Source organism: Spinacia oleracea, chromosome 4, assembly GCF_020520425.1.
Source record: "Spinacia oleracea cultivar Varoflay chromosome 4, BTI_SOV_V1, whole genome shotgun sequence".
Lineage (NCBI taxonomy): Eukaryota > Viridiplantae > Streptophyta > Magnoliopsida > Caryophyllales > Amaranthaceae > Spinacia > Spinacia oleracea.
In genome coordinates this window covers 75,311,110-75,336,988 of record NC_079490.1, presented here as the reverse complement: position 1 = coordinate 75,336,988, position 25,879 = coordinate 75,311,110, and the positions used below count along the sequence as shown (strand labels likewise).

Genomic DNA, 25,879 nt, shown 5'->3' with positions numbered 1-25,879 from the left:
AACACGTCTCTGCGTTTGAATCAAGTCCACATTATTGTTATAGCTCATGTAGATGTAGATGTAGAAGTAGATGCTAGAATTTGAATACTTCCCCCTCAAAACAAAGTGCCAAATAACTAAAGAGTCTTTTAGTAAGTTACCACACACCTAAATTCTTCGTCATTTCGACTGACAACTAATGAAATACGACGTACTCCGTAATAATTAACTATTCGTCTGAAGTTTTTTAATCTTTACCCCAAATGGTGTAATAAAAAATAATTACGGAAGAAGTAATACGCGGAGTTAAAAAAAAAGAAATAGTAAAAGTTGGGGGCAGGTACCACTACTGTCTACATTTATGTTCAAATCGTCATTTTTGACTTCTCCACCAGTTTTCATGTCAACTCAAATAACGACATAACAGAAATTCAATAGCAAACCTTCATAGAAACAAATTTACAATATGCAGTACTAATACATCAAAAGCTCACGAAATTTTGTCAACGAAAGACGAGAAACTTTCTTGAAAATACAATGTAACCTTAAAAATTAATGTACCATGGAAGTCATAATATCAGACTAGAAAAACTTTGAAAAAAACGTCAAACTGCTAGAAGCACCTGCATCACCTCTTTCGAGTTTTCAAAGACGGAAAGGAAGGGGTAGGAAATGAGATGAAAACAAGAATACTCCTACTACAATGCTTCAACTTAGCTTTTTACATACCTGCCATGAAAGAAAAAAAAAACGGTATTTAGCAAGAGCTTTCCCCTACAAACAGCCCCAGGTCCCTTGGGTTTCCTATAAATACAACCTGCAACTTAAGCGATAAACCAACAAAATCTAACTTGTATTCCCTCAATTACAGAATAATCAATGGCTACCTCCAGTCACCCAGCATCTGCAGTTCTACTTTTATTCTTTCTTTCAATCACTGCTTTCGGAGATTCAGGTAAACGCCTCTGCTTACAGTTGAGTATGAGCCTAGCTTTCTCAAATTTACTCAACTCAGTAAACCAAACATAACATTTGGTGTTTCTGATGATTTTTTTTTATAATGACAGAAAAATGCAGTCAGGTAAGTTGTGGGAAAGGCACATGTGAATCTAAACCAGACTACTTACCACATGGTTTCATATGTGAATGTGATTCTGGCTGGAGAAGAACGCGCCTAACAGACAGCGAGGAACAATATCTACAATTTCTTCCATGTATAATTCCAAATTGTAAGTTTCACTTCTTAAGGGGGTTCATCTTCCACAATCATTAGCTTTCATACAGAGTCACATATGAGTTCCTCTTTTCAAGAGAAAAGACAAAAACAGAGACGGTGAAAAAGGAGGAAGTTGATTATTTTTCACAAAGGTTATATAAGAGTACTCCGTACTAGATAAACATTCAAAGCATGCAGAGATATTTAATAATTAGGCCAAACGATTTGAAATACTCCGTATACCAAATTGGAAAAAGCACAATCATTGTACAACAAGGCAAAGTAAGGAAGTATCTGTACTGAATGAGTGAATGCTGAATGCTGAATGCTGAATGCTGAATGCTGAATGCTGAATGCTGAATGCTGAATGCTGAATGCTGAATGCTGAATGCTGAATGCATCAGAGTATTCAAGAGTATAAGTAACACATAATCCTATGAAATTGCAAGAATAAGAAAAGGCTAAACAAATTTGAAAAAGCAGAGAGATGACCCTTTTCTTGCTGTGATATAACTGCTTGAATTGCAATTTGTTGATCTTTCTCAAAGTAAAAGTGAACATCTTGAACAGGTTCTATAAACTACTCCTGCATGCCACCTGCTCCTCCGCTTCCAGCTATCCCCATAAACTCATCTGACGTATCTGTCTTTAATCGTAAGTCTACCCATTATACCAGATTATCAGCAACATCCTATTTGTCCAATGATCTATACACTTGATTAAAAAGTTTCTCAAGTGAGATTTTGATGTTCTAGCTTGCAATTGGGTCTACTGTGGCGAAGGGACATGCAAAAACTCGTCAGACTACATGCACATGTGTGAATGTCAACCAGGAGCCTACAATCTCTTCAACGTATCACACTTTCCATGTTACAGCGACTGTAAGAGCTCTATAGGAATGGATTTAACTAATTGCATACGTTAGATAGCAAAAACCTTATTTTAGCTTTTTTGGTAATTGGTTTTGCAGGTGCTCTCGGATCTGATTGCTCCAAGCTAGGAATAAATGTTTCTAAAACATCAGTTACATTAGGTCCTACTTCAAGTATCAGTCAGACTTCAAGCAGCGGAAACCATGGTGAGTTGAATATCAACCAAACAATAGGAAGTTTCCCTTTCGCTCCTGAATTTCTAAGTTAAAATCCTCCAAGTGGATTTTCTAGCTGAAAATGCCCAGTAGTTTTTGGCAAAGCTAAATACTATACCTTCCAATCCTTATAATCTATTCAACTTTTAATTGTTCCAAAATACTAGTCACCCAATGTTATCTATGTAGTATTACCTATAAATTTAATAGAACAATGCGGTATGGACATAAAAACTAGGTCAACCCCTGTAGTATAACTCATCCTCATATATTAACCTTACAGGAACCTTGTCAAGGAATGGAAGGAGAATAAACTTGAAAAAATGCACATGATCCATTGAATGATATCCTAATAACTGAAGTACAAAGTATTAAAATTATTCAGAGAGAACTTCATCAAATTCAGCTAAAAGGTGCTAACAAAAAAAAGGTCAAGCCTTATATTAAGGCCCTAGCTTTACTCCTAGAAACACTAGTATATTTTTTCCTTACTCCCACTTTTTCCTCGTCCATCTCAGGGATGCGGTCATGGAAGCTCAACTGGATAGTTATCACAATGATGTTTCTGGCTGCAATTTTGTGGTAATGATGTTTCTCAGCCACCAGAGCTCACCACCACAATATACGCTGATTTCTAATTCTTCTTTTAGATTATGATACCTATCAAAAATCCCATACTAATACTTGGATACATATTCGAGTAAAGTAGAATAATGTTTCTTACCTGTCTTCTATGTATATTAGGACCTCCCTAAACAATACCATGAGATACATGGTTGTTATTGTTCTTTACTAGTATGCTTGTAATATCCAAAATTTTCAATGCATCCAATCACATGGGCCACATATTACAACTACAGTAGTCATTTAAAACATGTCCAATGTCATATAAGACAGGAGCTTCTGCAAATCATCAACAAACTGATTGATACTTAGCAGAACATTTGCACCTCAACATGTCACAACCACTAACAAATGTTATTTCCATAAGTCATACATAGTATGAAAGACAACAAAAAGTTTGCTCAGTAGAAGTGAATTCCTTTCATGTAAAATAATCTAAGGAAGATGAAAACCAGAAAGCCAGTTCAAGGTGAAGTGGTGGGAATGAGGAAATCTAATGAAATATCTAATATGACGGCAGGAAAATAAGAGAAAGAGTCAACGAAGTAATGCATGTTTTTCAAACTTGCTAAATTTTATTGCACCAGAGCGTAATGTACACAATTAAATAAGTTATCCTTGTATCTCGCCATTGATTCCTCATCTACACTTCATAACACAATTAGCTAAAATCAAAACAATAAACAGATACAACAGATGCAAAAATATCAAACCAGACCCCAGAAACTCATCTAAACATTACATGAAGTGAGAGAGAACATATATAAAAATGAAAAACAAGTAGGTATTCTGGGGAGAGGGAGACTATTCCATACCCGGAAGTCAACCAATCAAACCAACAAAAATCACTTGGTTTTCACACTAACTCCAGTTTTCCCAGCAATGATGACTTCGCTAGCCATACCCAAGAACAACCCATGTTCTACTACGCCTTCCAAGGCCGAAATTTCTCTCCCTGCAGCTTCAGCATCCTTAATCGAGGTCGGGAAGTATAAATCCACGATGTAATTCGAGTTGTCAGTCACATAAGGACTGCTATCCCCTTCCATTCTCAATTTTGCCTCACAACCCAGCTCCTTAAAGATCTCCTGCAATTGGGAAAAAAGAGGCATATAAAAAAACAGATCTTTTCTTTTCAATGCAACTCTCCAGTATACTCCCTCCGTCCCGGAACACTCGACCTGGTTTGACCGGCACAGAGTTTAAGAGACTTGAATTGACTTATTTAATTTAATAGGTAGTAGTTGATAGTGGGGTATTATTTTAATGTAGTTAGTGAGAGGTGGGTTAAGAGGTGGGGTTGTGGGAGAGTAGGGGTTGAATTTTTAATTATTTTTTGTATGGAGTAGGGGATAGGTGGGTTAATAGAGGTGGAGTGAGAAATAATATAATATTGTTAGAATATTTCCATTTTTAGAAACAGGTCAAGTATTAATGGACGGCCCGATAAGGAAAACAGGTCAAGCATTCCGGGACGGAGGGAGTACACAAGTATCAACAGATACTGTATGGAAAAGATAAGGGCAAATGTGCATAAATTTACTCCAACTATAAGTTGTCCGCAACCACTAATGATTTAAGCATTATGTGATCAGCAACAGACCCTCAGCTCATTTCTAATTTGTGGTTTATTTATAACAGTTGACTCATATCTGTAGCCAAGAATGTAGCACACACAAATACACATACAGACAAGACAGCCACATGATGAATAATATTCTCTCTATTAAATCATATTATTTGAACAATTGAGAATCGAATCAGAGCTCAATGCTAGAGCTTCCATCGCCCGACCAAGAGGTTCCATGACCACATTTTCATTATTCTAAGTTCCAATAAAGTATGCCATTACATTCAACATACACTACCCCTTTATTCCCCTCATCGTTCCTAGCTACACTATAAAATCAGTCGGTGCATTAGCAACAAACTCCTAATGAAAATCCACGAAAAATACAAACTTAAACAAGAAATCATTTTCATGAACTTAGCTTCAGACAGCATTAAATTGAATCACAAAGCTACAATTCAAAGTACTAGCTTAATTGGTGAAAAGTCATTATTTGAACACAACCTCTACATTGAATCGAATCGAATCGAATCTCAGCTACATCATTGATAGACCAACAACAAACAATTCAAAAAAGGAAGTATAACAAAAACTAAATCAAGTTAGAAACATACCTGTAATCTCTTGAGATTATATTTCCAGCAAAATTGAACAACTTCAACAGGCATAGCAAGACGACTACCACCCAAACCATCAACAAGCTTAGTATCATCAACAACAACAATAAATTTATCACTAGCAGCTTCAACCATCTTTTCTCTCAAGAGCGCCCCACCGCGCCCCTTAACCAGATTAAGATCAGGATCAACCTCATCGGCGCCATCAATGGCGAGGTCAATTCGAGGATGATCATCGAGAACGGAGAGCGGAATTCCAAGAGACGCCGCCTGCTCTGCGGTCCGCTTCGAGGTAGGAATTCCAACGATGTTGGTCAGTTTTCCGGCAGAGAGAAGCTCGCCGATTCGCGAGACAGCAAATGCGGCAGTACTTCCGGTTCCGAGACCGAGAACCATGCCGGATTTGACGGAGTCGACGGCTTTTTCGGCGGCGAGTTTCTTGAGATCGTCTTGAGTTAAGACTGGTGTTGGGGAGGGAGAAGAGAGAGATTTGATTGTGGTGGTGAAGAAGGGTTTGTTACGGTGGTTGTGGAGGAATTTGAGGTTGAGGAGTTTGGTGGTGGCATGGCGGTTAAAGGTGGTGGAGGAGGTGGAGGGGAGGAGAGAGAAAGCGGCGGAAGCCATTGGAGAGTTTGAGTTTGAGTTTGAGTTTGAGTTTGAGTGAGTGAGAGAAATGAGAGGTGGGGTTTTGAGGTAAGTCCTCTTCCTCTAGTTGTCTATCTAATGATCTAATTTTGTGAATTTCACGAGATTGATTTTGGATTCATATTTTATGGGGGATGGTGGTTACTGGACTGGTGGTTGACAATGGACAAAAATGGAGGGATTTCTGTCCTTTTTAATTCAATCCCACTCTTGGTGGGGAAATCATTTCTACAGTTCCATTTTATCACCTTTTATTCCCAAATTTTTATTTACATGTATGGTATTTGGGTACATCAGAGTAAATGTCAGATTAAAATGTTAAAAGTCATCCTAATATATGTAACAAGGTGTCTTTTATGAGATTAGCCATACCATCAAATTGATGTTGTGATGTGCGCGCAACTTCCTAGCATGCAACTACTATGGAGAAGGTTATTGACTGATGTTACTTGACTTTTTATGCTGGTGTTACTTATACATTGTATTAGTTGTTACGGAGTATATTTTTTTGTTTTATTACACTTCTTCAATTTCACGACCTGCAAATTCATACACAATTCCTCCCATAACTTGAATACCCACTACCCATTCAAAATGTGCTTCGATAAGGATGGTCGTAATTTGTAACCCATAAAATAAGAGGTGATTTCGTGTTATTATTATTTATTAACTTCAGATCTGGATTTTTCAAAGACAATGGATTTAGTTGTTTGGGGTTTGGTGTGCTCGGCAAAGATGCATTGGAGGATGAGATTGGTCTCCACTTGTCGAAGATGGAGGATGGTGGTGTTGAATTGTGGAAAATGGTTAAGCAGTGGACGGCAAAAGAGGAGAGAGATAAAATAACACGGGGCATTTCCAAAAAATGGCCTAATGATTAAAATAACGGATTTTTCATGAAATGCCCATAAGATTTGTCTTAATGCACCAAATACCCCTAAACTTTTCAGAATTCACCAAATACCCATGAGGTTTAGTATAAATACACAAAATGCCCAAAATAACTATTTTCCGTTAACTTTAACTTTAACTTTAACTTTAATTTATTTATCCCCAAATCAGCAATGGGGGTTTTCAATCTAACATTGCTTCTAGTTGCCTTGACCGTAACGGAGGGGGGAGTGCGGGGGAGGGCAACGACGCGGCGAGAAAGGGGGAGTGGGGTTTGGTGGCGGCGGCAGTGGGGAGTGAGGAAGGTGGGGGAAGTGCGGGGGAGGGAAACGCGGGTTTGGTGGTGGCAACAGCAGTGGGGAGCAGTGATTAAGCCCTGTTCTTTAGAGCTGAACTGAACTGAACTGAACTTAATTGAACTTAACTTAACAGAATAATACCGAAATAAATAATAAATAATAACTAGTTAATTACAAAATAATAATAAAAATGTTAATTAATAACTAAAGAATAATTAATAGCTAAAGAATAATTAATAACTAAATAACTACAGTATATAATAAATAAAAATAATCTGTAATTGATTACTAAATAATTATAATAAATGTTAAATATTAATATTAATAATAATTCATAATTAATAACTAATAAATAAATAATTAATAACTAATAATCCGTAATTAATTAATAAAAATAATAATAAATTAGAAATAATAAATTATATTAATTTAATAATAATAAATAATAATAATAATAATAATAATAATATAAAAATAAATATAAATAATACTCCCTCCGGCCCGGAATACACGCACCGGTTTGACTTTTTGCACTATTCACATAATTCACTTTGACCCTATTTTATTTCTAGTATATGAAAACAAAAGTTAGCATATACTTCGTAATATATTGTTAGCTTCATCTTAACATATATTTTCAAAATATTAATATTTCATAAGTTTTTATAATATGTAGTTAAAGATATTGGTGGTCAAAGTTGTGCATTGGCAAGCGTGTCGACTCGAACCGGTGCGAGTATTCTGGGACAGAGGGAGTAAGTAATATAATAATATAAATATAAATAATAAGTAATATAATAATATAAATATAAATAATAAGTAATAAGTAATAAAATAATATAAATATAAATAATAATAATAATAATAATAATAATAATAATAATAATAATAATATTATTATTATTAAGTTAAATTGAATTGAATTAAACTGAACTGACTGAACTGACTTGAACTGAACTGAACTTAATGCTCCTGAACTAAACTGAACTGAATGCTCCTGAACTGAACTGCCAAATAAGTCCTGAAACTGAAATTAGCCAAAAAGAACAGGGCCTAAGGTGGGGGAAGTGCGGGGGAGGGAAACGTCGCAGGTGAGAAAGGGGGAGTGGGGTTTGGTGGTGGCGGTATGGCGGTAGTGGGGTTTGGTGGTGGCGGTATGGCGGTAGTGGGGTTTGGTGGTGGCGGTATGGCGGTAGTGGGGTTTGGTGGTGGCGGCATGGCTGCGTTCTCTTTCCTTTAATTCGTTGGTCCTGCGAGGATGGAGGTGGTTGTGAGGATGGAGCTATGGTTGGTGTTGACAATGGAGAGAGGAATTTTTTTTGAGGGAAAGACCAAGTGTGAGGGGGTCGAAAAAGCACGAGGCTAATGCGTGACCTCGTCCCTCGTGGGTGTGACGCTTCTTTTTGTCAAATCAAGTGTAATTGGATTTCCTGTTAGTTTACACCCAATTGACTAGTAATATAGGAGTCGCCATTCAGTTTTTAACGACAATGAGAAAAACAGACAAAACCCGGTTATCGTGACATAAAGGGAGTGCAATTATGTTTGACCACGACAGCCGTAGGTTCCCTTGTGATCCCTGGTGGTGGGGATCGCTCAACGTACACCCGCAGGGTAGAGATTGAGGGTTCGGGGGACTGTAACTACCGAGAGGAGTACTCGCTCTTCGATAACTCCAGAGGCAGGATATCCTTACTAGCTCAGCATAAATAATTGAAGGGACATGCGTTAACTATTAAACTAATTTGAGTCGATTTTAATAATATGCAACATATAGTACTAGATCGAGCGCGATTATCTGATTTAGATTGTTTTAAGGGACCTAGCATGATAATCCAATTTCCCAAAAATATCATATTTATTAAGCATGATCGAACAATCAGATTTTAGTTAGTTTAACAGTTCATAAAAGGGCGAGGAAAGCAATTAAACCATGGAAAAGGAACACATTACGACGCACCCTTGAGAGGTGCGTCACGGTTCTCAGAAAACTAACCACTTTGACTTTGCTATTTCTCCTTTTTATTTAACGAATCTCAAATTATGGGACGGGATACGTTATGTTCGATTTATGGATCGATTGCGACAGAACGCGTGATCAGTTTTGCAGCGTGAGGCTTAGGCTTAGGGGTTTAGAGTCAATACTCAGAATATAATTGTGTGTTGTGTGTTCTTTTCACGTCGAACTTAAGGCCCTATTTATAGAAAAGAGTTCGTGGAAAGATAGAATTGCAAAATTCTAATCCACGAGGAATTAGGAAAAAACACGTACCAGGTATTTTCAGCGCCCAGGCCTGGGCGCGGAAGATTTCGGCACCCAGAGCCAGGCGTTGAAAATAGGGTATGGGCTGTTTTCCTTAGTCAGATTCGGATTCCTAGAATCCGGAGTATTTGAGATTTAATTGAGTCCTTTAGTGCGTATTAACCTTGTGACGGGATGCGTCTGGGCCCGTTACGAACTCTAGGCTCGTTAGGATTTTAATTAATACGTGACTCTTACTTTCGAATCATATTAGGAATAGGATTCTCTCTCAATTTCTATCTCATTTAGGATTTATGTTGGAGTGCAACACCTAATTCTGACAGGTTTCTATCTTTTATGACTTGCCACTTTTAACAACTACCCATTACGGCAGTTACTATTTTTAGCAGGTTTCTATAAATAGCAGGTTTCTATAAATAGCAGGTTTCTATAAATAGCAGATTTCGGGTGAAATGAAAAGGGGAATTGAGATTCGTTATTTTATAGGAGATGGGTTGTCAAGTGGAGATTTACGTTTTCATCATCGAACCTTCCCTTTCGGGAATGGGGACAAAAGTAGGTGTCTACAGTTAGCCCCCACTTTGACTGAGTCTTGGAATAAGACGATGGTCAAAGTACTAGACGGAGTGCGCCACACAAGCCATGGTGACCTGTTTTTGCGAGGGTCTCACGAGCCACCGAGTGATAACATTTGATTTAAGGGTCATCACTTGGAGTGTCGACATATCCCTCACGTGTCATTGGGATTTGTCAACGGATAGTATAGAAACTTCCTCACTTTGTCATTGGAAGGATCTAAAGAAGTGTAGAAACTCCCTCACTTTGTCATTGGGAGTAGCTACAGATGTTTTCGAAATCAAAGCTATAAAGTGTAATTGGGCCTGGCCAAGCCCAACCACGAGGTAAAAATGTTTTTAAAGATTCTCATTTTCAAGGCTAGTTAAACGAGAAAACCCCCTTGTTTTTATGGGACGTAAAACGAAGGAAAATCCAGCACATCGTTCTTTTTTGGAAAAACGGAAAACCAATCCTTTAATTTTTGGAAAAAAGGGAAAATCAATCACATCGTTCTTTTTTGGAAAAACGGAAAACCAATCCTTTAATTTTTGGAAAAAGGGAAAACCGATCCTTTAATTTTTGGAAAAAGGGAAAACCGATAAAGGTTATCGCTGCAGCGACTAAGGACCTGTGCGGTTAGTGACGCAGACCCCGCCGGCTAAAGATGGCGAGCCTGTCCGCTAAGGGTGGACACCCCGTCCGATAGAAGTGGACGAATCTGTTTTTGAAATTTGAAGATAAGGACCTACGCAGTTTGTGACGTAGACCCCGCCGGCTAAAGATGGCGAGCCTATTTTGAATTTGAAGACTTTATTTTTCGAAAACTGAGGACCTGCGCGGCTAGTGACGCAGACCCCGCCCGTTGAAGGTGGGCGAGCCCATTTTGAATTTCTTACTTTCTTTTCATTTTGCCTATGTGGAAGGGCTTTTGTGATTACGACCTGTTGGTGGGTCGCAATATTTCCTGATTAGGTGTGTCCTATAAGTGGGCCCACACTGTGTATATATTTTTTGTGTTAACGATATTGCAAAGTACCGTTTTTGGGAAAGAAATATCAAGATAACGGATATTTTACACAAATAGGGGATTGTGCGTGCCCGACAGCGAATATTCGCTGTTTGGGAAGCACTTTCAGCGCCCAGCTCTGGGCGCGAGAATTTCTAACGCCCAGTGCTGGGCGTTGAAAATGCGAAGGGGAGGACGGTCTTTAAAAGACGCGACCGTCTTCTTTTTCTTCTCATTTCCGCCATTTTCGTTCTTACTCTTCATTTCATTCTACTTATTTTTGCTCGTTTTCTTCACTTTTCTTCACGAATTCTACTCCAAATCACTTCCTAATCTTCCCAATGTAAGTAATTTTCAGTAATTTTGAGCTATTTTTTGTCAATTTCAATACTTTTGTCAAATATTTTTATGCATGAAATTGATTTGGGGGTTTTTGATTTTGTGCCCCTTTCCTTCAATTAGATAGTTGGAAATGTTCTACATAGCATAACATGTTAATTAGTTTGGGCATGTTAATTTTCGCAAGTATGTTGATTCTTGTTGAATTTGGGCATTTTTATACTAGCCCCCAAGTATACCTACGACTCTAGTGTTTTCTTACAATGTAGGTGTTTTTGGTATATTGCTTGCGTTCCTCACAATTCATGAATGACAAATTATGGAAGAATTTTCATTTTGTTGGAGTTAATTAAAATTTTTTACTTAGGGAATTTTTGCTCAATATGAACTTAGTATCATGTCTTAGGGAACAAAAATTGTATGACTCCATTTTATGAGTGGAATGCACTCCTTTAGTGATTGGTGTGAGTGCCAGTTTTGTTAAAGGTATAATGCCTTATTGTATTATTGATCAGCATGTATGACGAGTCGTCACCTCCTTCTGGTGGCCACGAGGAGCGTCGCATGACGCGTCAGTCTACTGGCGCGGGACCCCTATGGGTGGGTCCTGAGCTCTACGACGGTCGGGACCTGCACTACGACCTAGAGCACCACGTGACTTCCCGCCTTCACGCGAGGAGGGAGACTACGGTTCGCGGCTACGGTGCAGCGACGAGCGAGACTGTTTTTGGTTTCCTGAGCTCGGACGCCCAGGCTTTGGTGAGGGCGAGCTCACTGTTTCCGGTGGTCGAGACCTTCTGGGAGATACTGCGGCTTAACATCTCCCTGTCCTTTCTGCGGTCGTTCATGAGGTGGTGGTGGGATACCACCAACACTTTCCATTTTCCTTGGGGTGAGATGACGATTACTCCCGAGGACTACACGGCTTTGACGGCTTGACCTTTACAGGGAACCCCGTTCGTCTGAGGTCGGATGGCCCACCGCCGACCGTTGCTCAGGGTACCAGGCTCCTGGGCTCGTGGATGGGCATGAGATTGCCTTTGTACCAGCCCCGTGGGATACCTTTCGCTGACCTGATGTGGGCCTTGGAGCATGGGGTAGAGGAGTCGTCTTCGAGACAGGCTCGGCTGTTCTACCTCCATTTCATTACTTCCACTTTTCTATCGGGTCCGACTGACACCTTTGACCCGAGGTGGATAGGCATGGTGGAGGACGTGTCTACGCTGGGTGACTATCGCTGGGGCGATTTGGGCTACGCGACGCTCGTCGGCCAGATGAGTTTGGCGGTGCGCGACTCGGACCCGAGTAGACGTCACTTTGTCATTACATTGGCGGGAGTGCCGCGTTTGATCGAGGTATGTGCCTAGCCTTTCTTTTGTTTTTCTCGCTTTTACCAGGCCTCTTCTTTTTTGACGTATTATTGTCTTTTCCTTTTGTAGCTGTGGGCTTTTGAGCACTTGCCTTGGCTGGCTCCCCGAAAGGGGCAGAGGCCTTTGCAGTACCCTACCGGTCGTCGTTGGGGTTGGAAGAAGAAGCTGACTGTGCGTCCACCGCCCGATACCGTGTGGGACCTCATTCGGGACGGGAACCCTGAGCATGTACAGAATCTTATCCTCTATCTCGTATTTCGTCATTTTTTCTTTTATTTTTTATGTGCGAGATCTGACCGTGTCCGTACGAAACAGGTGGTTTGGACCCCATGGCTCTCCTTTAGGGGTACTCATGCTTCGGTCAGGGATAGTTATGCCCTGAGCCAGATGCGGGTCTTGTTCGTTGGCCGCCGCGACCCTGTCTGGTACCTGGGAGAGCGGGTACGTATGCAGACGGTCGGGGTTTTATCGGTGCCTAAGCCTCCACCTGCGACCATGCTGTCTACTCGTTCGATAGGCGAGTCGTGGAGGGTCTACTCGAGGGCTGGTGTGCCGGAGACGGAGTTGGTGATAGCGGGAGCTAGCTATTATCAGTTTATCCAGGATTCCCTTCGTCTCCCGGAGCCTGGCGCTGTGAGTTGCTCTATCTTTTTGTATTGATTTTAGTGTTTTTATGCTCGTGCCCATGTGTTTATGCTTACTGTGTTTCGTGCAGGAGTATCCTGACCCTTCGTTAGGGGGATGGGTGCTTCCCGATGCTCGGATTTCGTATACCGGAGAGAGTAGATCCGAGATTGTGGAGACTTTCCCGGAAGACCGGGTTTTCCATGCTCCGCTCCCTGAGGGAGTACAGGCGGTATGCACCTTTTATTTGTGCACTCTTCTTATATCTTTCTTTTTTTCTTTTGTTACTAACATTCCTTTTTCAGGTTCCGGCCCGTACGGCCAACGCGATGGTGGGAGTGATCAACCGGTTGAAGTCCGCGTTGGTTCGGGCCCGATCTGCACTTTCTTGCAGGAGCCCCCACTCCACTCGGGTAATGTGCCCTCTTTTTCTTTCGATCTGTACCTTTTGTTTGGTTTTCCGTTACTCACTCTCCTTTTTGTTTTTGCAGACGGGGGCTGGACGAGCCGGGGCCGACGACGCAGGTCCCTCGGGTGGGGGACGCGGTCGTGAGGAGAGAGAGAGGGCACGGCGCTCGCCTCTACGGCATCGCCGTTCTGATGTGGGGACGAGTTCTTCCGGGGAGAGGTCCGAGCCGGAGCGCAGGCGACGTTCCGTGTCGGTGGCTCGAGAGCCTAGCCCCGAGTTGCAGCCACGACCTCATTTTTGGGGTGATTCTGGCTGGGGGTCCTCATACCACGGGGAGTGGAGTGGATGGACCGGCGAGGCTTGGAGACATGAAGCCGATGACGAATCTTAGGCTTGCCTCCTGTTTTGTATATATTCATTCTTGTATTCCGCATGTATATATATTTTATTTTTTGCGAATTTTGGGTGCAAGAATGTTTTGAGCCTTCCATGGGCTTTGCCTTAACATATTATAGCAATATTAGCTTTCTAAACCAACGACGAATTTTGAGAATTTTAAAAATTCCATAAAAATAATGAGTTCATACAAGAGTGCACACATATTTTTAGACTAGCCGACTACTTGGGGTATTACATATGCATGTCCATTATTTTTCGCTTTTTGCCGACTCGTGCCATACTCATTTGTTGGGCTTGTTCCTGAAAATTCTTGTGTCTTTGTTTTCATTCTATTTGGCCTTGCCCGTGCATGGGTTGGGGTATAGTGCCGTTTGTAATATCCTTTCTTCTTGATGTGTTGCATGACTTTGTTATTTTTTAATATTTATTGGACCAAATCCTTGATAAGGATTGCCTACGTATCTTGTCAGAATCAGGTCGCGCGTAGTTCTAGCTATGATTTTTGAAATTTTGAAAGGGGCGTTCATTACACATCTGCTACCCCCCCAAGTGTTCGTAGTTCTTTTGATGATCCGAAAAAAAGGAGTACGAACACTTGCAGAAGCGGGAGGGTAGGTGGCGAGAGAGAATGACGCCCATTCACGGGCGTAGGAAATATCGGCGCCCAGGCCTGGGCGTGGAAAATAACAGCGCCGAGTCCTGGGCGTTGAAACTTTGTCCTTCGCCTTTTTCTACTTTATCGAGTTTTATGCCGTTTGCTTAGAGTAACGTGCAGAATGCTTGCTTATGAGTCTTAACGTGTTTTATTAGATGCCTTAACTCCGGACTGAATTTTATTAAATATAGTACTTTTTCAATTGGTTTAAATTCGTGAGGTTAGCGAATTCCGCTCCATCTATGTCGGCTAGTTGGACTGCTCCGCCAGGTAGGATGGTCTTTACAAAATATGGTCCTGTCCAGTTAGGCCGGAATTTTCCTCGAGGGTCCGTAGTAGGTGCGCGAACTTCTTTTAATACAAAATCGCCTTCTTTGATATTTCGAGGTTTGACTCTTTTGTTGAATTGCCTTGCGATTCGCTTTTGATACACTTGCACGTGATGTAAAGCTCTCAACCTCCGTTCGTCTAAAAGGACGAGCTCATCGTACCTAGCTTGAACCCAATCGGCCTCGGGCAGCTTGCTTTCTAGGACGATCCGGAGGGAGGGAATTTCCAACTCGATCGGTTGAACTGCTTCCATTCCGTATACCAAGGAATAGGGTGTTACTCCAATGGAGGTGCGGATTGAGGTTCGATAGCCCCACAATGCGAAGTGTAATTTGTTGGGCCAATCCTTATAATTTTCGGCCATTTTTTCGATTATGACTTTAATATTTTTGTTGGCCGCCTCTACCGCGCCGTTCATTTGCGGCCTGTAGGGAGAGGATTTATGATGTTCGACATGATATTTTTCGAGCAGGTCTTGGACTTCGGCCCTGAAGTGGGAACCTTGGTCACTTATGATTTCATGCGGAACCCCGTATCGACAGAATATGTTCTTTTCTAGGAATCAAGCGACATGTTTGGCCGTTAATTTTGCATAGGAGACTGCCTCTACCCATTTAGTGAAGTAATCAATTGCGACTAAAACGTACTCGTGTCCCCCTACGCCTGTTGGTGTTACCTTGCCGATTATATCTATACCCCAGGTTGAAAAGGGCCATGGAGAAGTGAAGGTGTTTGGGAGGCAAGTGGTTAAGGTTACTGAAGATTTGGCATTTTGGGCAAGTTTTTACAAAGTGATGGCAATCGGTTTCCATAGTGGTCCAAATAGTACCCTGAGCGGGATATTTTTCGGGATAGCATTTTCCCCTTCATATGGGGTCCGCACACGCCGTTATGGTATTCTTCCATTAGTCTTTGGGCTTGGTTTTGGTGGACACAAAGTAACTTGATTTTATTCGGCGTGTATTTGTACAGTTCCCCCAGAATTATGCTATATTGTGAAGCGAGGAGGCGTAGGGATTTTTGTGCTCGCGGGGAGGTGTTTGGGGGGAATTCCCCACTTGTTTTGTAACGAAGGATGTCCGTATACCATGGTTCTTCTTCGGTGTTTTCAGGTTCGGAGTCTATGGCACAGCAATAAGCCGGCTCTTTCCTTCGCTCGACCCGAAGGGTCATTCCGTCCCATTCATTCGGGATGTTGAGCATTGAAGCTAGCTTCGCTAGTGCATCCGCGAATTGGTTGTCGTCTCTTGGTAAGTACGTATACTCGATTTTTTCAAATTGCTCGACTATTTGGTCTAAGTGAGCTTGATATTTTGAGAGACTAGTGCTTCGGAACTTCCATCTTTTGGATATATGGTTGATTATTAGGGAAGAATCCCCGAAGACTTGCAGATGCTTGACTCCGAGGCTAACTGCGGCCTCTAGCCCAACTATGCAGGCTTCATATTCGGCGGCGTTATTTGTGGCCTCGAAGTCAAGTTTGACGGAAATTGGTATATGGGCCCCTTCGGGACTGACTAGGAGAACTCCGACGCCGCATCCCTTCTGGTTGGACGCGCCATCGAAGTATAGTGTCCAATAGTCGTCTCGTATCATCAGAAGTTCCTCGTCAGGGAGGAGGTAAGCTTCCGTGGTTTCCTCATTCGTGGCATGCTCGGCCAGGAATTCGGCTACCGCTCTTCCTTTGATTGTTTTTTCTGGCATGAATTTTAGGTCGAATTCTGAGAGCATGACTAGCCACCTGGACAGGCGACCATTTAGGGTGGGCTTTTCGAACATGTATTTTAAGGGGTCTAGTTGTGACACTATATGAACAGTGTGGGCCAATAGGTAATGTCTGAGTTTTTCGGATGCCCAGACGAGGGCGAGGCAGGTTTTTTCGAGCTCTGTGTATTTCGTCTCGTACTGTATGAACTTCTTGCTCAAGTAGTAAATGGCTCGCTCGGATCCACGTACACACTGTGAGAGCATAGCTCCTGCTGCAGTATCCGTGACGGTTAGGTATAGGTGTAAAGGGGTTCCGGGCAAAGGCGGGGAAAGGACGGGTGGTTTGCTTAGATATTCTTTGATTTTATCGAAGGCAATTTGGCATTGTTCATCCCATTCGGCTTTTTCTTCTTTTCTTAATTTTTTGAATATTGGCTCGCAAGTCATAGTAAGCTTAGAAATGAACCTACTAATGTATTGCAGCTTTCCTAGGAAGCCCCTTATCTGTTTTTCAGTTTTCGGTGGGGGCATTTCGGTAATGGCTTTGATCTTGGATGGGTCAATCTCGATTCCTCGCGTACTAACAACATATCCTAGCAACTTTCCAGAGGTTACCCCGAACACACATTTTTGTGGATTTAGTCTCATGTTATATTTCAAGATTCGGGTGAAGAACTTTCTAAGTGCCGGGAGGTGACCGTGCCAGTCTTTAGATTTGACGATCATGTCGTCTATATAGACCTCGATTTCTTTGTGTATCATGTCATGGAGTAACGTGGTGGCTGTTCTTTGATAGGTGGCCCCTGCGTTTTTCAAACCAAAAGGCATTACAGTGTAACAATAGGTACCCCAAGGGGTAATGAAGGTTGTTTTTTCCATGTCTTCTTCTGCCATAAGTATTTGGTTATATCCGGCGTACCCGTCCATAAAGGAGAGAAGCGCGTGTTCTGCGGTGTTGTCTACTAGTATGTCAATGTGAGGTAGAGGGAAGTCATCTTTGGGACTGGCTTTGTTGAGGTCTCGAAAGTCTACGCACATTCGCACTCGTCCATCTTTTTTAGCTACGGGGACAATATTGGCCACCCATTCTGGGTAGTTGGAGACTTTTATGAAGCCGGCGTCTAATTGTTTAGTGACTTCTTCTTTTATTTTCAAGGTTATCTCTGGTTTGAGCCGCCGTAGCTTTTGTTTTACCGGCGTCATTTTTGGATCTAGCGGAATTTTATGCTCAGCGATTTCTCGATCTATTCCTGGCATGTCTTTGTAGGACCAAGCAAAGACACCCTCGAATTCCCGCAAAGTGGAGATTAGATCGGCCTTTTCAGTGGGAGTTAAGGTGAGGCCAATTTTAATGATTTTAGGATTTTCTTCTGTTCTAATATTTACCGATTCTGTGTCCTCAATTATAGGAGTTTTGAGTTCTTGTTCATTTACAGCTCTTATTAGTTCGGTATATTCCTCTCCTGGCTCTTTTTCACGCTCATTAGTGGCGAGACATTCTGCATTATTACTCGGATTTTTAAGCGGCATATACTCAAAAGTTTTGTTTATCTTATTAAAGTCATGAAGCATTACATCAAAAAGATCTCCCGGAGTAGATATTTCCGGGTCTAAACTATTTTTGGGAGGGGTTACAATTTTGCTAGGTTCGGACTCGGAGTCAGACTCGGATTCAGACTCTAATTCTTCGTACATCGGACCCTCTCCCGCAGATATCTTGAACTTCATCCCACGAGCATTAGTCCATTTGAAAGTCTTGCGCCACCCTCGTTGGATTTGGTCATCTTTTGAGGGTGATGGAGCGATCAATTGAGTAGGATCGAACACTTCATCTTGAAGAGCTAAAGCCATAATTTCTGTTTCATTCTTCGCTCTTTTCTTTTCTGACCCAAACAATAGCCCGAAAGCATGTGAGTTGGGGAGCGTTTTTGGCATAGCACGATTCTTTGGGGCGAGTGGCCTTTGAGAACGTAAAGGGTCGTGTTCCAGAGCATGCATCTCTTGGGTTTGTGCGACCTCTAGGTATAGATGTTCGGGATATGTTTCTTCCATCGCGTTCCTTGATGGCTATCACGGGTAGGTATTCAGGGGCCCTGCATTATCGTTGTGGAGTAGGAGACACATTAGTTTGTTTCGTGAGTCGGTTTTTTAGACATTCTATGACTACCCTTAAGTCGGACTAGTATATTTGGACTGCTATGTGTGCACTTTGAATTCTTTATATTTTCGAAAATCTTTGCCCGTGTGACATTCATAATTATTAGCATGTTCGGTTTTTAGTGCCGAGCATTGTCGTCGTAGGAGGCCTAACAACGACGCAAAGAGTTATTAATTTTTTACGAGTTGCTTTTGAAATCGAGTGCTTTTCTTACGCCCTCGTAGCAATTCTTTTTACGAACGTTTTTTGTGCTACGTATTTTCCTTTTGCGCGGGCACCGAGGCTGCTGCGCCTGACCAGAAGGCCAAGCAACAACTTCAGCGCCCAGCGTAGGGCGTGAGAAATTCTGGCGCCCAGCCAGGGGCGTTGAAAATGCGTCCCTGGCTGGTTCTCGTTTTCTGTTTGCGTCTACTTTTGTTTACGCGACTTCGATTTTGCGTGCTTGCCTAATAACGTCCTTTACGCGTTGTGCAGCATTTGTGGGATTCGTTACAGGCCATCCCGAGCGTCGCTTATTTTTGTGGCGATCGTTCGGGTTTGCGGAACACGTGTTTCGGTATAACTCTTTGGAAAATTGGTTTATGAATGTTTGGGCAATCTTTAAGGTCGTTGGTTTTTCTAGGATAGTTTGTCACACACAATCATATATTTCACTACACATAACTAACATTCCATCATGAGGCAATAATAATATGTCATGTAGTTTATGATAGGCTTCTATGGGTAGTTATTGCGCCTGGCTTGGTACCGCTTCTATCGTAGATCCAACACATGCCCCGGTCGAGGTAGTGTCTTCAGCAGACGAATTTCGCTTAAGAGGCCAACCCGCAAGTGCAAGCCAAGGGGCATGCAGGCGAGAGGGACCTAATGGGCGAGCGATTGGGTTTGGGACGGGTGTACTACTAGCGAAAGTGCCGAGTGGACAACATTCGAAGCGTATGCACCCCCCGGTTGGCGATAGGTATCCTTAGTCCGAACTCCCAAGATGAAACACCAAGGGAGCCAAGATTCGTTATGCGGTTCTGTCCGTTCACATTAATATGCTGATTTTCAGGTCGTCCCAACTTGATTGGGAAATAAACGCGGGGTAGGATCGTTTCACCCTTCGGCTATTTTGAATACCTACAAGCACGAGTATTTCCTTCACTATCCCCAGTGGAGTCGCCACTGTGAGGGGGTCGAAAAAGCACGAGGCTAATGCGTGACCTCGTCCCTCGTGGGTGTGACGCTTCTTTTTGTCAAATCAAGTGTAATTGGATTTCCTGTTAGTTTACACCCAATTGACTAGTAATATAGGAGTCGCCATTCAGTTTTTAACGACAATGAGAAAAACTGACAAAACCCGGTTATCGTGACATAAAGGGAGTGCAATTATGTTTGAACACGACGGCCGTAGGTTCCCTTGTGATCCCTGGTGGTGGGGATCGCTCAACGTACACCCGCAGGGTAGAGATTGAGGGTTCGGGGGACTGTAACTACCGAGAGGAGTACTCGCTCTTCGATAACTCCAGAGGCAGGATATCCTTACTAGCTCAGCATAAATAATTGAAGGGACATGCGTTAACTATTAAACTAATCTGAGTCGATTTTAATAATATGCAACATATAGTACTAGATCGAGCGCGATTATCTGATTTAGATTGTTTTAAGGGACCTAGCATGATAATCCAATTTCCCAAAAATATCATATTTATTAAGCGTGATCGAACAATCAGATTTTAGTTAGTTTAACAGTTCATAAAAGGGCGAGGAAAGCAATTAAACCATGGAAAAGGGACACATTACGACGCACCCTTGAGAGGTGCGTCACGGTTCTCAGAAAACTAACCACTTTGACTTTGCTATTTCTCCTTTTTATTTAACGAATCTCAAATTATGGGACGGGATACGTTATGTTCGATTTATGGATCGATTGCGACAGAACGCGTGATCAGTTTTGCAGCGTGAGGCTTAGGCTTAGGGGTTTAGAGTCAATACTCAGAATATAATTGTGTGTTGTGTGTTCTTTTCACGTCGAACTTAAGGCCCTATTTATAGAAAAGAGTTCGTGGAAAGATAGAATTGCAAAATTCTAATCCACGAGGAATTAGGAAAAAACACGTACCAGGTATTTTCAGCGCCCAGGCCTGGGCGCGGAAGATTTCGGCACCCAGAGCCAGGCGTTGAAAATAGGGTCTGGGCTGTTTTCCTTAGTCAGATTCGGATTCCTAGAATCCGGAGTATTTGAGATTTAATTGAGTCCTTTAGTGCGTATTAACCTTGTGACGGGATGCGTCTGGGCCCGTTACGAACTCTAGGCTCGTTAGGATTTTAATTAATACGTGACTCTTACTTTCGAATCATATTAGGAATAGGATTCTCTCTCAATTTCTATCTCATTTAGGATTTATGTTGGAGTGCAACACCTAATTCTGACAGGTTTCTATCTTTTATGACTTGCCACTTTTAACAACTACCCATTACGGCAGTTACTATTTTTAGCATGTTTCTATAAATAGCAGGTTTCTATAAATAGCAGGTTTCGGGTGAAATGAAAAGGGGAATTGAGATTCGTTATTTTATAGGAGATGCGTTGTCAAGTGGAGATTTACGTTTTCATCATCGAACCTTCCCTTTCGGGAATGGGGACAAAAGTAGGTGTCTACACCAAGAAATATATTAATTGAGTGAATCAATTTCCGCCAAGGCTAGAATACCTTGGGGGAAGGAGTCTACAAACACTTGCTCTATTCCATCTACTGGTTACAATCTAGCAGCAGAATGTGCAACTACATTCCCTGACCTACGAACATGTAAACAATTGAAAGAATTAAAAGTGCAACTCAACTCACAAGCATCCTCAATAATTAAGTTTGTAGGAGTTCTGCCAAGCTTCCATTCACTTATTGCCTTCACCACATTACTCGCATCACACTCAAGCACTACCTCATTAATTTCCAACCTTCGTGCCACCAGCAACCCGAATCTTGCTGCCATAGCTTCTGCAAGTTCCACACTCCAAGCAGCCTTGTACCTCCTCACTGCAACAGCCACAACTATCCCATCATCAGCCCGGATCACCACACCCAAACCCATAGTGCCTCCCTCCATAATGACAGCATCCACGTTTACTTTCCATTTACCCTGGGCAGGGGCTTGCCAACTGCTGCTGGACACAACGGTGGGTACTTGCTTCCTAAATACAGCACCTACATAATCTTTGAAGTCACTGACTAGTTTCAGGAAGCCCGTTACACTTTGTTGCAGGCCACACCATGGTTCATTGAACACAACAGAATTCCTAAATGTCCATGCTGCCCACGCAGTTGTCATACAAGCCAGGAGATTGTTCTTATCCATCCTCGAGTTGAGCCACGCAAATAAAGCAAGAAAAGACTGTTTGGGGGCATCCGTTATGGCTTGCCTGAAAGGCGAACTCTCCCATACTCCATGTACCTCAGGGCATTCGAATAAGGCATGGATGATCGACTCACAGTCGTCACCACAGAGGCTGCACAAACTTAGCTCAGCAACATGACACTCACACAGTCTCCCTTGAGTGGCCAAAGAATTTGTGCAAGCTCGCCAGACAAAGTGACACAGTTTAGGGGGACCTCCAAGGCTCCAAACTGACTTCCATGTTGCACTATTCTCGTCCCCAAATCGCTGCATCCAACCCCGTAGATGTCCTATTCTGCCCATCCAATAACCTGACCGTGTGGTGAAAATCCCATCACTCGTGGGCCACCAGTAGCGAACATCTGCTATCAACCTAGTGCTAAGGGGAATTTCCTGTATCAGGGCCACCTCTTCTGATATAAAATGAGCCTGCAGGGCTGTCATATTCCATCTATCATTCTCCTTGTCAATGAGATCGCACACACGAAGATCAGCAGGGTTGTTCATGTTAGGAGTTGGGACCTTGCTCGAAGACTCACCAGGCAGCCAAGCTTCCTCCCACACCCCAATTTTTGTTCCATCACCCACACGCCACTTAAGCCCCTCCAACAGTAGGGATTTTGCCCCCCAAATCGACCGCCACACATAACTTGGGTCGTGACCACGAAGGGAGCCTATGAAGTCCCCATGTCTGAAATAACGTGCTTTAAGTACTTGGTGAGCTAAAGAGGATGTATCAGTCAGTATACGCCATCCTTTCTTAGCCAAGAGTGCTTGATTAAAAATGTGTAGGTCACGAAAGCCCATACCCCCATCGATTTTGGGAGGCACAATTTTTCCCAGCTTAGCCAGTGCATTTTACGCTGTGTTCCATTCGACCCCCACCAAAAACGAGCTAACATAGAGTTGATATCATCAATGAGACCCTCCGGGATGCGGAAAATACTCATCATGTAGGTGGGTATGGCTTGGGCAACCGCTTTGATAAGCACTTCCTTTCCGGGCCGCGATAATAGTTTTTCCTTCCACCCCTGCATCTTCTTCCAGACACGACCCTTTATACATTGGAAAACCGTATTTTTTGATCGCCCAATAATAGTGGGTAGGCCTAAATATTTCTGGTGTCTGTCAACCTCTCTCACACCCAGAATTTGCAAAATCTCGCCTCTTTTGCTAGGAACAACATTCTTGCTAAAAGACACCTCGGATTTGTTGAAATTAATTTTTTGCCCTGATGCTCTTTCATACATGCTAATTATGTTAGCAATCTTAGAGCACTCCGAAAGTGTGGCTCTAGCAAAAAGGATGCTGTCGTCCGCAAAAAATAAGTGAGAGACACGGGGAGCACCTCTACACACTCTTGCCCCGTGTATCTCCTTGTTGTCTGCCGCCAAGCTGAGAAAAGAAGAGAACGCCTCAGCGCATAGAAGGAATAAGGAATAAGTACGGTGAAATGGGGTCCCCTTGCCTTAGCCTACGGGACGGAACAACAGCACCACTCACCTTTCCATTCACCTTAAACGAATACGTTACACTACTGATGCAAGTTAGAGTTCTCTGTACCCAGTTCGCGTCAAAACCCATTTTGTACATAACACGCTCCAAGAAAGACCACTCCTCCCTATCATACGCCTTGCTCATGTCGAGCTTTAGAGCCATAGTCCCATGTTTACCTTCCCCCTTCCTCTTCATCCCGTGGAATATCTCAAAACCCACAATAACATTATCAGTAATAAGCCTTCCCGGTACAAAAGCGCTTTGATGATGAGAGATTAGGCCTGGTAGAATTTCTTTAAGCCTATTTGCCAACACTTTAGATACGATCTTATATGCCACATTACAAAGACTAATGGGACGGAAGTCCCCCATTTGCTCCGGATCTTTGCATTTCGGGATGAGGACTATGCAAGTCTTAATCAACTCCGCTATATCGATCGTACCTTCCCACCAATTTTGCACAAAAGCTATTATTGAACCACCCACAATATGCCAGAATTTTTGGAAGAACAATGCGTGCATTCCATCAATACCGGGAGCCTTGTTCGGGTGCATTTGGTTAAGGGCTCGAAAAATCTCATCAGAAGATGGTAGCGTATCAAGAGCATTATTCATTTCCTCTGTGACCATGTTTGACAGACCTGCAACAACCTCATTAAAACATGAGGGAGCACTAGATTGAAATAAGTCAGTGAAATAATCATTAATAATTTTGTGCATATCATCCTCCGTACTCTTCCAGTCCCCATCAACATTTTTTAATTTAGCAATGTGATTTCGTTTCCTCCTTGAGCTCGCTTTATGGTGAAAGTATGTTGTATTTCTGTCCCTATCCTGGAGTTCATTAGCACGGGACCTCGCATACCAGTATGTCTCCTCTTTCCTGTGAAGATCATCCAACTCTATACTAAGGGCATTGCATTTATCAAGCATGGCAGCATCAGGGGTGCCCTTTTGCCATTCACCTAGCTCCTTTTCTGCCTCCTTTATTATCTTCTTCACAGCTCCAAAAGAGCTCGATGCCCAACTGCTCAGCTCATTTGCGCAATTCTCAATCTTAGCTGTGAGAGACGAACCACCACCACCATCCCACGAACGTTGCACCACACCTTGGCACTCATCGTTGGCCAGCCATAATGCTTCAAAGTAAAATCTCCTTTTGTCACTACGCTGCATCGGGAGCGTTTCTGTGTTTAACAGAATGGGTGCGTGGTCAGACTTATATATCGAAAAGTGTCTCACCATCGATTGAGGGAACAACACACACCACTCCTCACTTGCCATGAACCTGTCCAGCCTTTCCCGTACAATGTGACCTTCTTCAGTGCCCCGCTGCCAGGTAAAAGTACCCCCCTTGAAACCCAAGTCATGTAAGCCACAATCATCAATCACACTCCTAAAATCATCCATTAAATAATCCCTCCTGATAGCTCCCCCTTCCTTTTCAGACATACATGTAATCTCATTAAAATCTCCACAAAACAAGATCGGTAGATGGATACTACCTTTCAGTGACCGTATTAACTCGCATGTGCGGTGTTTGTTCTCCGTCTCCGGCCACCCGTATACCCCAACAGCTGCCCATATTGGAATATTATCATCATCCCTAACCTCCACAGCAATATGGTGTCTTGAAAAGGATATCACACTCACATTGATGTCCTTCCACCACATACCCATACCACCTGATAACCCCTCACTACTCAAACATAACCCGTCTGTATAACCACATCTCGCATGAACTCTTTCTAAATGCTTAGAATCAATCATAGTCTCCATGAGGAAGACTATCTCGGGCCTTTCCCTCCAACACCACATGCGGAGGGCTCGAACTGATCGGGGATTGCCCGCGCCCCGACAGTTCCAACTTAATGTTTTCATTGTTGTTCGCCGGGTTGGTCAACGCCAACCACCGCTACTGTATCCATACCCGGGTTCCCTCCCACCATCCCAACTGCTTTCGGTCTCTTCACGTCGCAAGTGGAGCCCAAATCTTCACTATCGATCTCCATTAAGTCTTTCCTTTTCCCACACTGCACATCCTCTCCCTTCTCTCAATTTAGGGCTCTATTTTGTCTCCCTTGGCTCCCACCTAGCTTCACTTTCCTTAGCTTCCTTTCTGCAGTCTTTTCACTCCCCACACTAAACTCCAGCGAACCCCCCCCCCCCCCCAAGAAGAAGGTTTCCAGCATTTGAAAGACGTGTCTCCGCCTCCCTCTTATCAGCCTTTTCTACACCATTCACATCTCCTTCCACGT

At 42.7% G+C, this 25,879-nt stretch overlaps 3 protein-coding genes across 3 annotated transcripts; 2 read left to right on the top strand and 1 right to left on the bottom strand.

The window, feature by feature from the left end:
• The first annotated feature begins 794 nt into the window (after positions 1-794).
• LOC110796515 (uncharacterized) lies at positions 795-3,028 on the top strand. Its single transcript, XM_022001576.2, has 6 exons — positions 795-934; positions 1,047-1,208; positions 1,766-1,849; positions 1,951-2,076; positions 2,166-2,273; positions 2,801-3,028. The coding sequence occupies exons 1-6, from the start codon at positions 859-861 to the stop codon at positions 2,866-2,868; spliced, it is 624 nt and encodes a 207-aa protein (XP_021857268.1). The 5' UTR covers positions 795-858; the 3' UTR covers positions 2,869-3,028.
• A 433-nt stretch (positions 3,029-3,461) lies between these two features.
• LOC110796513 (probable ribose-5-phosphate isomerase 3, chloroplastic) lies at positions 3,462-5,948 on the bottom strand. The gene is made up of 2 exons (XM_022001574.2): positions 5,091-5,948; positions 3,462-3,994 (listed from the first exon to the last, which is right to left on the bottom strand). Exons 1-2 carry the CDS (start codon positions 5,715-5,717, stop codon positions 3,752-3,754), a joined length of 870 nt encoding a protein of 289 aa, XP_021857266.1. The 5' UTR covers positions 5,718-5,948; the 3' UTR covers positions 3,462-3,751.
• Positions 5,949-13,091: 7,143 nt separating this feature from the next.
• Positions 13,092-16,882, top strand: LOC130471634 (uncharacterized). Its single transcript, XM_056841876.1, has 4 exons — positions 13,092-13,320; positions 13,394-13,501; positions 13,580-13,716; positions 16,867-16,882. Exons 1-4 carry the CDS (start codon positions 13,138-13,140, stop codon positions 16,880-16,882), a joined length of 444 nt encoding a protein of 147 aa, XP_056697854.1. The 5' UTR covers positions 13,092-13,137.
• Positions 16,883-25,879: the final 8,997 nt, after the last annotated feature.

Bases quoted from the DNA above. Each gene is read 5' to 3' on its own strand.
- LOC130471634 (XM_056841876.1), top strand. From the start codon at position 13,138: ATGCTCGTGCCCATGTGTTTATGCTTACTGTGTTTCGTGCAGGAGTAT. The intron at 13,321-13,393 runs GTATGCACCTTT...TTCCTTTTTCAG, and splicing joins TCCCTGAGGGAGTACAGGCG to GTTCCGGCCCGTACGGCCAA. The intron at 13,502-13,579 runs GTAATGTGCCCT...TTGTTTTTGCAG, and splicing joins GGAGCCCCCACTCCACTCGG to ACGGGGGCTGGACGAGCCGG.
- LOC110796515 (XM_022001576.2), top strand. From the start codon at position 859: ATGGCTACCTCCAGTCACCCAGCATCTGCAGTTCTACTTTTATTCTTT. The intron at 2,077-2,165 runs GTAAGAGCTCTA...TTGGTTTTGCAG, and splicing joins CTTTCCATGTTACAGCGACT to GTGCTCTCGGATCTGATTGC. The intron at 2,274-2,800 runs GTGAGTTGAATA...CGTCCATCTCAG, and splicing joins TTCAAGCAGCGGAAACCATG to GGATGCGGTCATGGAAGCTC.
- LOC110796513 (XM_022001574.2), bottom strand. From the start codon at position 5,717: ATGGCTTCCGCCGCTTTCTCTCTCCTCCCCTCCACCTCCTCCACCACC. The intron at 3,995-5,090 runs GTATGTTTCTAA...TCCCAATTGCAG, and splicing joins ATAATCTCAAGAGATTACAG to GAGATCTTTAAGGAGCTGGG.